This window comes from Euleptes europaea, chromosome 1, assembly GCF_029931775.1.
Source record: "Euleptes europaea isolate rEulEur1 chromosome 1, rEulEur1.hap1, whole genome shotgun sequence".
NCBI lineage: Eukaryota > Metazoa > Chordata > Lepidosauria > Squamata > Sphaerodactylidae > Euleptes > Euleptes europaea.
The window spans coordinates 181,897,687-181,910,020 of NC_079312.1; the positions used below are offsets into that span (position 1 = coordinate 181,897,687).

General features: G+C 44.9%; 1 protein-coding gene across 1 annotated transcript in view; it reads right to left on the reverse strand.

The window, feature by feature from the left end:
- Positions 1-12,334, reverse strand: part of LOC130487340 (A.superbus venom factor 1-like) — an 86,776-nt gene that overhangs the window by 4,386 nt on the left and 70,056 nt on the right. Inside the window, exons 33-37 of the mRNA XM_056861171.1 lie at positions 11,924-12,011; positions 11,654-11,743; positions 11,177-11,282; positions 8,963-9,052; positions 1,888-1,974 (exon numbers count right to left, since the gene is read on the reverse strand). Coding sequence (XP_056717149.1) covers positions 1,888-1,974; positions 8,963-9,052; positions 11,177-11,282; positions 11,654-11,743; positions 11,924-12,011 — 461 coding nt within the window. The remainder of the gene's footprint in view (positions 1-1,887; positions 1,975-8,962; positions 9,053-11,176; positions 11,283-11,653; positions 11,744-11,923; positions 12,012-12,334) is intronic.

Here is a 12,334-nt window from a genome sequence, read left to right on the forward strand (position 1 = left end):
ACGAACTATGTAACACCCCTGACCAAAAGTTATAAACGTTGTTGCAATCCTTTGTTCTGGTGTGTGAATTGTCCTGCGCATTTGGGGCAATTCTCACCCGGTGTGTGTATTGTGGCCACAATAAAGAGATCGTTAAATCTCTCAACCTCCTGCTGTTTTATTATCATTGGCTACTAAATAATGAGGCATTTCAATTTTACCGACCTCGGAAGAATGGAAGGCTGAGCCAACCTTGAGCCAGCTACCTGAAACCGACTTCCGTCGGGATCGAACTCAGGTCATGAGCAGAGCTTGGACTGCAGTACTGCAGTACCACTCTGTGCCGCGGGGCTCATTCAGTCCATATCTAGGATGCTCCAATTGTCATCATGGGGCATCGGAAGCCCACACCATACACTATCAGAGGCCCACACAGCAGCCACCACAGAAAACACTGAGAGTCTAGGGGAGCCAGCTCTGGGTTGGGAAATTCCTGGGGATTTGGGGGTGGAGCCTGGGGAAGGTGGAGTTTGGGGAGGGACTTCAGCAGGGAATATTCCCATAGAGTCCACCCTCCAAAGGCACCCATTTTCTCCAGGGCAGCTGATCAGTGTTTTCTGGAGATCAGTTGTAATTCCGGGAGATCTTCAGGCCCCACCTGGAGGTTAGGAATCAAAATTATGCACTTGCAAAGCTAGTAATAAAAGCACAAATTCAAGCTGAGATGCAAAACGGTCTATTCAAAAGAACGACCTCTAAGTACAAGAATAAATACGTGCTCAATACAACAGAACAGCAAGCAATAACTGACCAAAGTTCACAATTACAATATCCCAAAGGTAAGTCTTGGTATAAATAAATGCATATGCAATTCAGTCAAAATTCCAACATCACAAGAATATTCATATAAATAGATGCATAGGCAATAGTTCAAACGTCCAAAAATGGCAAGTATAAACTGGGCAACGGAGTAGTTATCAACAGCAATGGGCTTCTGGCAAAATTCCCATTTCATAATCTTTTTCAAGCTTCAAATATTTCCGTGTGCCAATGAAACCTAGACAAGAAAAAGGAAAATGCAAAACCACCAATAATATCTATATAAAATGCAAGTAAAGTCTTTTAAATTCTTTAAAATAATGTTATATACATACCCTTATGGGAATAAAGCTTTTAAGCTTGCATTAAATGTGGACAACTTTATAAAGCGTCTAAAGTGACTTATGCCAAGTGCTATTTATATACTTTCCTGATTCCACAGGTGTCAGTAGTTTCGTGGGTCTTACAAGGTATTACCATATATTGTGGTGAGCAGGCACCATTACAATTTATAGAAAACTGGAAAGATCCATATATGAATTTAAACCATTTTTGAACGTTTGAACTATTGCCTATGCATCTATTTATATGAATATTTATTCTTGTAATGTTGGAATTTTGACTGAATTGCATATGCATTTATTTATACCAAGACTTACCTTTGGGATATTGTAATTGTGAACTTTGGTCAGTTATTGCTTGCTGTTCTGTTGTATTGAGCACGTATTTATTCTTGTACTTAGAGGTCGTTCTTTTGAATAGACCGTTTTGCATCTCAGCTTGAGTTTGTGCTTTTATTACTAGCTTTGCAAGTGCATAATTTTGATTCCTCACCATCTTTGCGTGTACTTGTAGCCTAGATTTGATTACTTCCCACCTGGAGGTTGGCAACTCTAGCTGCCACACGTAAAGTTAGGCAGCTTCAGCCTTATCATGCAGATGGAGACAACCTTTGCATGAGGCAGGTACCCTGGAGGCAAAGTATGGATATGAGATGAGGTGCTGACCACTAACATTTCAAAAGAAGTGACAGGATGAAGCACAGCCCCTTCCCTCAAGCACCCAATCCAACAATCCAACTGCGGTTACCGTAATCCACTTCTGTCTCGCAGGCTTTCCGAACCAGGTCCTGCAAATCGACCTGTTCATCTTCTTGGTTGTGCGAGAAGCAGTTTTCTTTGGGAGGAAAACAGAGAGAAAGTGTTGGGTATTAGAGAGCGAGCTTTGTTACATGTCAGACAGTTAAAGGGTTAATATTGTAACTGACCATTTGGTCAGTGTAGTGGCCATTGCAGTCGTGCCCGAGGGTCACGTATACAACTACTTTGCATGTTCAACTGCTTTCGATTTCTTTGTTAGAAGAGAAAGTAGTTGACCACTCACTTTCTCCTTGCTTGACTGCTGAACAGGCAGGATGGAGAGAGGCTCTCCTTTTGCTAAGGATGCCTACTCGTAAGTAAGCTTAGTGCCTTGCCAAAGGCTTTTGGCAAGTATAGGAAACAGAATGTAGACAGATATTATTTGTTTTGTATCCCAGTGACTTTTTCCCTACCCTGAGTTAGAGTAAAGATTGTTTTACTTCAAGACAAATGCGTCTTGCCTCTTTTGTGCGTGTGTGTGATCTCAATTCTCATAGTTCAAGAGGAACGATCCAATCCCTCTGATTTGGTAGCAGAAAATTAAATATCGGGGTTCCCTTTACAGGAACTGGGGCCCCGATTCCCCAATAGAAAGACAACGAAGGCACAGGTGGTCTCTTAGTCCCCTGGGTATTACGAACTGGACGTGTTCGGAGTTGCCGGCGTTTCGTTCCCCAAACCTTGCATGCACAGGCAGAGCCAGGCCAGGATCTGGTTGATCAGGCTGAATGAAGACCCGCCAGCTGACACAGATAGAGAAGCCCTTAAGAAATTTAAGATTGCAGATGCCCAGGCAATGAATTTGATTTCCAATGCGATTAATCCGGAAGAAACTGCGATAATTTTGAATAATGATACTGCCAGGAAAATGCTAAATGCACTCAATGAGAAATTTGGAACTGTGTCAAAAACCCAGAAAATGATTTTAAAAACTAGACTGTATGCAAATAGAATGTCTGGAGATATGACCCTCTTGCAACACCTTAAGAAAATGCAAGATATGGAATCAGAATTGAAGGCTGTAGGAGGGGAAATCGGTGAAGAGGAGTTCCTCGTACTATTTCTGGGAAGTTTGCATTTTAAATATAACGCTGAAAAAAGGAATCTTTTGGGTAGAGAGGACTTAACCCTTACTAAGCTGGTGACTGCACTTAAACAGTTTGAAGCAGACAGGAGCCAAGAGAGGGAATTATCTCGTGGAGTGTCTGTACTGCGTGTAAATGACAAATCCACAATCAGATGCTTCTCGTGTGGAAGGCATGGTCACCGGTCGTTTCAATGTGAGAAACATGAAACAAAGGGAGAAATTCCCCCCCCCTCTCGCCAGGAAGAAAAGCCCGCCAAATCCTCACAAAGGGAGAGGGATGGAAATGGGAGGCAACAGCCCCAATCATCCACAAGAGGGAGGCCAAGCCAAGGGAAGCCCAGATGGCCCCACCAGCCAAAGGCTTATCTAGTCTCGAATAAAGCCTCAACCAAAGATTATTTAAAGCGTGTAAATACATTTGTTCTGGACAGTGGTGCAGATGTACATGTGTCTGGCTTGAGATCAGCTTTTGACTTTCTAGAGCCTTGTGATGAAACATTAGTTATGGCTTGTGGAGAAAGATTTCTATGCACTCAGAAAGGAGAAGTTTCTATTGCAATTCAAAGCTATTGTGGAAATGTAATGCATTTAACCTTACAAGACGTATTCCTAATGCCTAATTCAGATGAAAATTTATTGTCCGTGAATAAATTAGTGGATGCAGACTTTGAAGTGTCTATAAAAAAGGACAAATGTCGCTTATTTGATTCTAAAGGAAGAGAATACCCAGTGCTATCAGTAGGCTCGCACTATTGCCTGGAGAATGTTGCAAGTCAATTGGAGGAATATGCTTGTAGTGATTTTGAGAGCAATGTTGATTCTGATGAAAGTGATTTTGATGGAAATGAGGATAATGTTGAGGAAGAATCAAAGTGCCTAGTTGCTTTTAATAAAGGATTGACAGAGCAGAAGGCTGCAGATTGTAACCACAAGGACTGTTTGTACCAATGGCACGTGAAACTAGCTCATAAAAACTTTAAGTCAGTGAAGCAACTGCTGATTGATTGTGGAATGCCAGTTAAGGAATGCTTTAAGGACAAAGAACGTTGTGAAGTGTGTCTCAGAGGAAAGGGAACAGCGCCTAAGCACGTGCAGAGGCCAAGCAGTGTTAAGGCAGAGATTTTGGAAGAAGTGCACTCAGACTTGATTGGCCCACTCAAGGCTTCAGCAGGAGGGGCAAAATATGTTCTGCATTTCATAGACAGCGCTTCAAGATTTGCATATGTGTATTTGTTGAAATCAAAGACTGAAGTAGCTGAAAAATTTAAAGCTTATGTTGCCCTGATGAAGAATAAACATGACAGAGGAATAAAGTTATTGTACACTGACAGAGGGACTGAGTACCTTAATAAAGAAATGAAAGAAATTCTTGAATCTGAAGGAATAGAGCATGCAACCTCAGTTGCATATACCCCTAGGAACAATGGGTTGTCAGAGAGGTTTAACAGAACTCTGATGGAAAGTGCAAGATGTTTAATGCTACAGGCAGGCTTGCCTTACCCCTGCTGGGGAGAGTGTGTAAATACAGCAGCTTACCTTTACAACAGGACAATTTCAAGTGCTATCAACATGACTCCATATGAAAGATGGAATGGCAGGAAGCCTAGTCTAAAACACTTGAAAGCATTTGGATCTTGTGTGTTTGCATACATCCCAAAGGAGAAAAGGGGAAAAATGGATCCTACTACAGAACTTGGAATTCTTGTGGGATACCATCCTTTCTCAAAAGGATACAGGATAATGGACATTAAGACTTACAATTTACAAATATTGAATGCAGTATATATAGATGAAAGAAATGTTATTAATAATCAACAAATTAATAACTTTGATGATCCAGAGGTTTGTGAAGAGGAAACCATAGAGATTCCATTTACAGCATGGGATTGCAATCCACCTGCTCCTGCGGAACAGCAAGAGACTGCAGATTCAAAAGGGGTTGATCCCGGTGCTGATGGAACAGCGGAACCCTCTCAGACCTTAAGGAGATCTACAAGGACTACAAAAGGAATACCAGCAGAGAAACTGAGTCTTTTCACTAGAATTGACAGCCACGTGGAACCCTCAAGTTGGGACGAACTACAAAAGTTGCCCGATGGGGAGCGGTCGAGATGGCTGAAGGCAATTCAAGAAGAACTAGACTCACTGCAGAAGAATAATACCTGGAAACTAACCAAACTCCCACCAAACAAAAGGACTGTGGGGTGTAAGTGGGTGTTCAAGGTCAAGAAGAATTCGGATGGAACTGTTGACAAATACAAAGCAAGACTAGTTGCAAAAGGATTTACCCAGAAGTATGGAACTGACTACACAGAAACCTACGCACCTGTGATTAGTCACACGGCTATAAGGACTTTGCTGAGTATAGCCGCCTCCAGGAATAAAGTGGTACTGCAACTCGACGTCAAAACAGCTTTCCTGAATGGAGACTTATCAGAAGAAATATACATGGAACTTCCACCAGGATTAAAGGACTGTGATACTAAAAATCAAGTTTGTAAACTTGAAAAGACTTTGTATGGGCTCAAACAGTCAGCAAGAGCATGGAACCACAAACTAACCTCATTATTGAAAGCTCAAGGCTTTGAACAAGGAAATATAGAGAAATGCTTATTCAGAAGGAAGAAGGATGATGGATGGGACTTTATTTTGGCTTTTGTAGACGATCTTCTGATTTGTTCTGACACTGAAGAAGCTGCAAAAGAAATTGCAAACAAACTGAATGAATCAGTAGAAGTGAAACTACTTGGAGAAGTAAAGAACTATCTTGGAATGGAGATTGAAAGAAACCAAGACAATGGATTTTCAATCAATCAAAGGAGCAAGATACTGGAATTTCTACAATTCATGAATATGAAGGAGTGCAAGACCAAGGACACTCCACTTGACCCTTCATATATGGATCTAGACGGAGGTGAACTATTGCCTAACAATCACAAGTACAGAGAAGCTATTGGAAAACTTCTATACTTGAGCAACGTTAGTAGACCGGATATAAGTGCAGCAGTTGGAATCCTAAGTAGAAGGACCAGCACACCTGCAGAACATGATTGGAATGCAATCAAACACCTCACACAATACTTAAAGAAAACTATTGATTTGAAGTTGAAGATAACTCCAAATACTGAGCTGAAACTGATAGGATACATGGACGCTAGTCTGGGTGGTACTAGAACAGACAGCAAATCTACAAGTGGATATCTGTTCTACTTTGGAGAAAACCTGATCTCCTGGACCAGCCAGAAACAGCAAGTTGTGTCAACGTCTTCAACTGAAGCAGAATGCATAGCAGCCAAGTGCGCATGTACAGAGCTGGAAGAGATAATTGAACTGCTACACGACTTTGGATTAGATGAACTGACACCTGCTACAATGTTTGAGGACAATCAATCGTGTATAGCACTACTGAATGGCGAGAACTCTAAGAAAGGGAAGAAACTGCTTCGACTCAAAATGGACTCAGTAAAAGACAAACAAGAAAGAGGTCTCGTAGTAGTGAAGTACTGTGAAAGTAAAGAGATGGTGGCTGACATCCTGACGAAGCCACTGCCTAGACAACAGTTTGAATATTTACGTGATGCATTGTGTTTATATGTCTGAATGTAACTAAACCTCGAAAAGGGGATTGTTGGGTATTAGAGAGAGAGCTTTGTTACATGTCAGACAGTTAAAGGGTTAATATTGTAACTGACCATTTGGTCAGTGTAGTGGCCATTGCAGTCGTGCCCGAGGGTCACGTATACAACTACTTTGCATGTTCAACTGCTTTCGATTTCTTTGTTAGAAGAGAAAGTAGTTGACCACTCACTTTCTCCTTGCTTGACTGCTGAACAGGCAGGATGGAGAGAGGCTCTCCTTTTGCTAAGGATGCCTACTCGTAAGTAAGCTTAGTGCCTTGCCAAAGGCTTTTGGCAAGTATAGGAAACAGAATGTAGACAGATATTATTTGTTTTGTATCCCAGTGACTTTTTCCCTACCCTGAGTTAGAGTAAAGATTGTTTTACTTCAAGACAAATGCGTCTTGCCTCTTTTGTGCGTGTGTGTGATCTCAATTCTCATAGTTCAAGAGGAACGATCCAATCCCTCTGATTTGGTAGCAGAAAATTAAATATCGGGGTTCCCTTTACAGGAACTGGGGCCCCGATTCCCCAATAGAAAGACAACGAAGGCACAGGTGGTCTCTTAGTCCCCTGGGTATTACGAACTGGACGTGTTCGGAGTTGCCGGCGTTTCGTTCCCCAAACCTTGCATGCACAGGCAGAGCCAGGCCAGGATCTGGTTGATCAGGCTGAATCTGGCTGGCTTTTCAGAGTAACTGACTAGCGCTTTGCTGAAGTTCTGCAATCAAACTGCTCATAAAACTGATCCTGCAAACAGCATCCTACACCAATTTTTTTAAAGGTTTAAAATAAAGCAGAATTTTTGGTGGATGGAATGAATTGTTAATGGTCTGCACACAAACAGAGGATGATGACATGTGGAAACATGGGGGGGGGTGAAATCCTTGGTATAAAAGCCTAAGAGTCAGCCAGGGACTGAAGGGACATTGCTGGCCGAGCAACAGAGTAGGGGTGTGCAAAAAAACAAACCAAAAAAACCCCGGTAAATTTCGGGTTTATTGAGCCGGATTTTTTTTCAAGAAACCCAAAACAAGCCGAATTCCCATACAGGTAAATATGGGAATTCGGTTTATTTTTGGGTTTCCTGAAAAAATTCAGCCTGGGGGCCATTTTTGAGGTAGAGCCCCCAAACTTGCAGGGCACCTTTCAGGGACTCTCCTTGCAAGAACTCCCAAGTTTGTTGAAGATTGGATCAGGGGGTCTGAAGTTATGGGGTCTGGAAGAGGTCACACCCTCCCGTCTCCATAGACAAACATTGGAAGGTAAGAGGTTCTCTGTTCGCTAACCAGCTAATGCTTGTCTATGGAGGAGGGAGGGGGTTATTTTCGGTTCCGGTTTATCAATATGCACAGCCCTAAGAAGGGGGAAAGGAAGGAGGAAGGAGATCCAACCCATGTCTTCATCGCTATCTCATGCACACACATACACACACCACTGCTAGTGAACAAGAACACTAGGGGGCAGCAGACACACAGAGGGGGCACTTGTAGGAAGCAACTGAAACTACTGGGGTACCCAATCTCAAGAAAAGGAGAGTTAGGGAGGGAAAGGTTTTCTTTTGGGATTTTAATGACCCATAAGTTAGTCTCTCTTGGGTCTTTCCCGGCCAGTCTTGGGCAAAAGAAGGAGGAGGAGGAGGAGGAGAGGAAGAAGAAGAAGAGGAGGAAGAAAAAGAATTGTTTTTTATACCCCAATTTTCTCTACTTTTAAGGAGTCTCAAACCGATTTACAATCACCTTCCCTTCCTCTCCCCAAAACAGACACCTTGGGGATAGGTGAGGCTGAGAGAGTTTGGAGAGAACTGTGACAAGCCCAAGATCACCCAGCAGTCTTCATGTGTAGGAGTAGGGGAACCAACCTGGTTCACCAGATTGGTGTTTGCCAGTCATGTGGAGGAGTGGGGAATCAAACCTGATTCTCTAGATAAGAGTCCGCCTCTCATGTGAAGGAGAAGGGAATCAAACACAGATCTCCAGATTAGAGTTCACCACTTCTAACCACTACACTATGCTGGCTCCAGCCTCTTCCACCAAAAGGGCAGCTTAGGACATAGTTTAAAAAATAACTAACAGCATAATGCAAAGAGTTCTCCAGGATTGTAATGTGCGTGCTATAAACTACACAATGCCCTTCCCATTTTAACACACTGAATAGCCAAACCGTGCACAATTTGCAAAGCTGAAAAATGAACAACCCTCAACCATTGAAAAGACCACAGATACACAAAGATTTAGCCTTGTAGAACTGGCAATCATAAATTCCTCGGAAATCTTTGGTGAGCAGAAGCCTTATTTCCTGTCCCCTCTGCCCTCCCTTACCTTCTGCACACCGGCAAACATCACCGTGGCAGATCTTATTGAGATGCTCGCTTCCCTTGGATGGGTGGTAGAACTTGGTACAACGGTCATCTGAAAAGAGGAACAGAAAGATAGCTTCAGAGGGCAGGGCCGTGTTGGTCTGCAGTAGAACAGCTAGATCTGAGTCCAGTAGGACCTTCAAGACTAAAAAGATTTTCAGGGTATGACTTTTCAAGGGCTTGGCCAGAGAAACAGAAAGCGACACCCCTATTTCACACTGACTGTGTACTCCCTCAGTTCCTGAGGAGGATATCCCGAAGGGACGGCCGTAGGAAGGTGCAGAGGAGTGATGACTTGTTTCTCCCTAGAGATGCCAACGAACATGTCAACCCAATTTGCTGCAATGGAAACCTGTTAAGAGGGCAGGTTTAGCTGCACAAGTCTCCAAGCTTGCGAGAGAAGCTTGTAAGAGAATTGTAACTCAACGCTCCCTGCAAAGAAAAAGAGATGGCAAACCTCCGTAGTCTTGGGGATTGACCAGTCAATTATCTGCCAATTAGTGCATTTTGTAGACCAGGAGGGGGGGCCCTGGGCACTCTCTGCCCAGTAGGGTTGCCAAACTCCAGATGATGGCTGGAGATCTCCTGCTGTTACAACTGATCTCCAGGCGACAGAGATCCATTCAGCTGGAGAAAATGGCCACTTTCGAAGGTGGACTCTATGGCACTATACCCCGTTGAAGTCCCTCCCCTCCTCAAGCCCTGCCTTCCTTAGGCTCCACCCCCAAAATCTCCAGGTATTTCCCAACCTGGAGTTGGCAACCCTACTGCCCAGAGCCTCCCGAAACCTGGAACCGGTCCTCTCTCACAGCACAAATTATCCTCGGTGGGGAAGCATAACAACAGTGGCTGCCTGTCACAGCTGAGCTGCTGTCCAGAGAGGGAGCTCTCCTGCTAAGGAGCAGCCAGGGAATTCCAGTCAAATTTCAGATGTCCCACAAAATTGCAGAAGATCCGTGGCTTCTTATCCAACCACTCTGCTCAATCAAGGTGGGGCTGGAATTGAAAAGGCTGAGGCTGCTTTTACCCAGTTGTGATACCAACTGGTTAGAGTAGGGGTGTCGAATTAATTTGTTATGAGGGCTGGATATGACATAAATGTCACTTTGCCGGGCTGGACCATGCCTCACCAGCTCAGATCGGGAATGGGGTGTGCGTGGCTGCCTTGGCTGGCTCACGGGCTGGATAAGAGCTCTCAAGCAGCTGGATCCAGCCCCCAGGCCGTATGTTTGACACCCCTGGGTTAGAGCTTGCAGGGGTTAATTTAAAGGGGGTATTTCTGAAATACTGTAAGCGATCCCAGGGGGATGGGCCCCTCAGACCAAGCGAGGGAAGGATAGAAACAGGCGAAATCACCCCTCTTTTCTTTTCTGACCATGCACCTGTGCTGGTTTGGGAAGATGGAGGGATTTTGCCTCCTTGCCCCTCAATTGCAATCCGAACATAGCTATGATGGGGATCCTATATAGGTGGAAAGGCAGCACAGAAATGCCTTAAATCACTCAGTCAATAAAATACTCCATGTGGGTCCCCTGATCCCAGGAATCAATCGGTCAGAAGGAACTGCAAGGTGTTGGGGAAGGCAGGGAAGGTCAGTGATCTTTGCGTGAGTGGATCACTGGATCCCACCCTTGGCTACTAACCTCCCAGGCACAGACATCTAGTGTTGGCTATGGCTAAAGCAGAGGAAACCGGGAGTCAGGACTGCGTGGTTGTGTTCCCTGCTCTTCGTGGGCCACTACAGTTGGGGACTGGAGCAGAGAGCTGGTCAGGAAGATGGGGTGGGTGCTGAGGACTACAGAATGGTCTGTTGCTAGGGTTGCCAGCTCTGGGTTAGGAAATTCCAGGAGATTTGAGGGCAGAGTCTGGGAAGGGCATGGTTTGGGGAGGGGAGGGACGTCAGCAGGGTTTAAGGCCAAAGAGTCCACCTTCCAAAGCAGCCATTGTCTCCAGGGGAGCTGATCTCTGTAGTCTGGAGATCAGTTGTCATGCCAAGAAATCTCCAGCCACCACCTGGGGGTTAGCAACCCCACCCATTGCTCCTGGTTTCCAGGACAGGATTCATTTCATGGGATTCCATTCATAAAAGGGAGACAATAAATGGTTTGGAAACCTTTTGCGAAGTGTTAATTCAAAGTCATACAGTTAAACCTCTGCCAGGAGGAGCTGGCGTTACCTATGGAATAATAGCTGTACACTGTGACTGATCCTGGCTGAACGAGGCCGGCCTCAAAATACTTGTAAACTTTGAATTCCAGACATTCATCCTCCGAATGAGAAACCTGGGATGGAGAGAGAGAGAGAGAGAGAGAGAGAGAGAGAGAGAGAGAGAGAGAGAGAGAGAGAGAGAGAGAGAGAGAGAGAGAGATGACATTGTGTGTTGCCAGCTTTCCACTGGACTTCCTCGGTGGTCTCCCATCCAAGCACTAGCCAGGGCTGACCCTGCATAGCCTCCAAGATCTGATGAGATCAGGCCATCCATGTAAAGGTAAGAGACAAACAGAGGTGGTTTGGCATTGCCTGCCTCTGCATAGGGACCCTGGGCTTCCTTGGTGGTCTCCCATCCAAGTACTAACCAGGGCCAACCTTGCTTCCGAGATCTGACAAGATGGGGCTAGCCTGGGAAATCCAGGTCACAGAAGAGCTTCTTTACCTTGTCTAAATAGATGACCAGGTTCCCCCTTTCTGACGTGTCCGTGTTGATTTCATACTTGGAGATGTATCTGTCCACACCTTCTGAAAGCTAGACACACAGCAAAAATATGAGGCACTGCTGAGCACAGGGCAGCAACCATACAGGAGCCCCCCAGAGTCACAGACGGCAAAATGCAACTTAAGTCTGGAAAGGCCTCATCAGGAAATGTTCTTTTGCACTCAGCATATAGAACAGAGCCTGGGGACATGCAATGATTGGCCTACCTACCCTCTTAAGATCTTCCGTGGCAGGTCCATACCCAGTGAGCATGGAGACGTCGATGATGGACATGGTGGCATCGACCTCACGAAGATACCTGCAATCAGAGACAGAGGGGAAATGCACTCAGAATGGATTTCTTGGCTCAGGCAGGGATGGGTGTTTCATTCTGCCACTCCTCAAACCACTAGGGCCAGACTACATGATAGGACACGGTATTCAGCGTGCACACAGCCCCACAACTGGGTAAAAAGTGCCCCAGGGGCTGTTTCGCTTTGGGAAAAGAATGGGGGAGGGAAAGGTTGATGCCCCACTCCTCCCCTAGCACTGTGGTCCCGATCCAAATCAGGCCCGGCGGCACTTGGGGAATTAAGTTCCCCACAGCTGCCATGGGATTGTGAGGAAAGGGAGCTGGCCAAT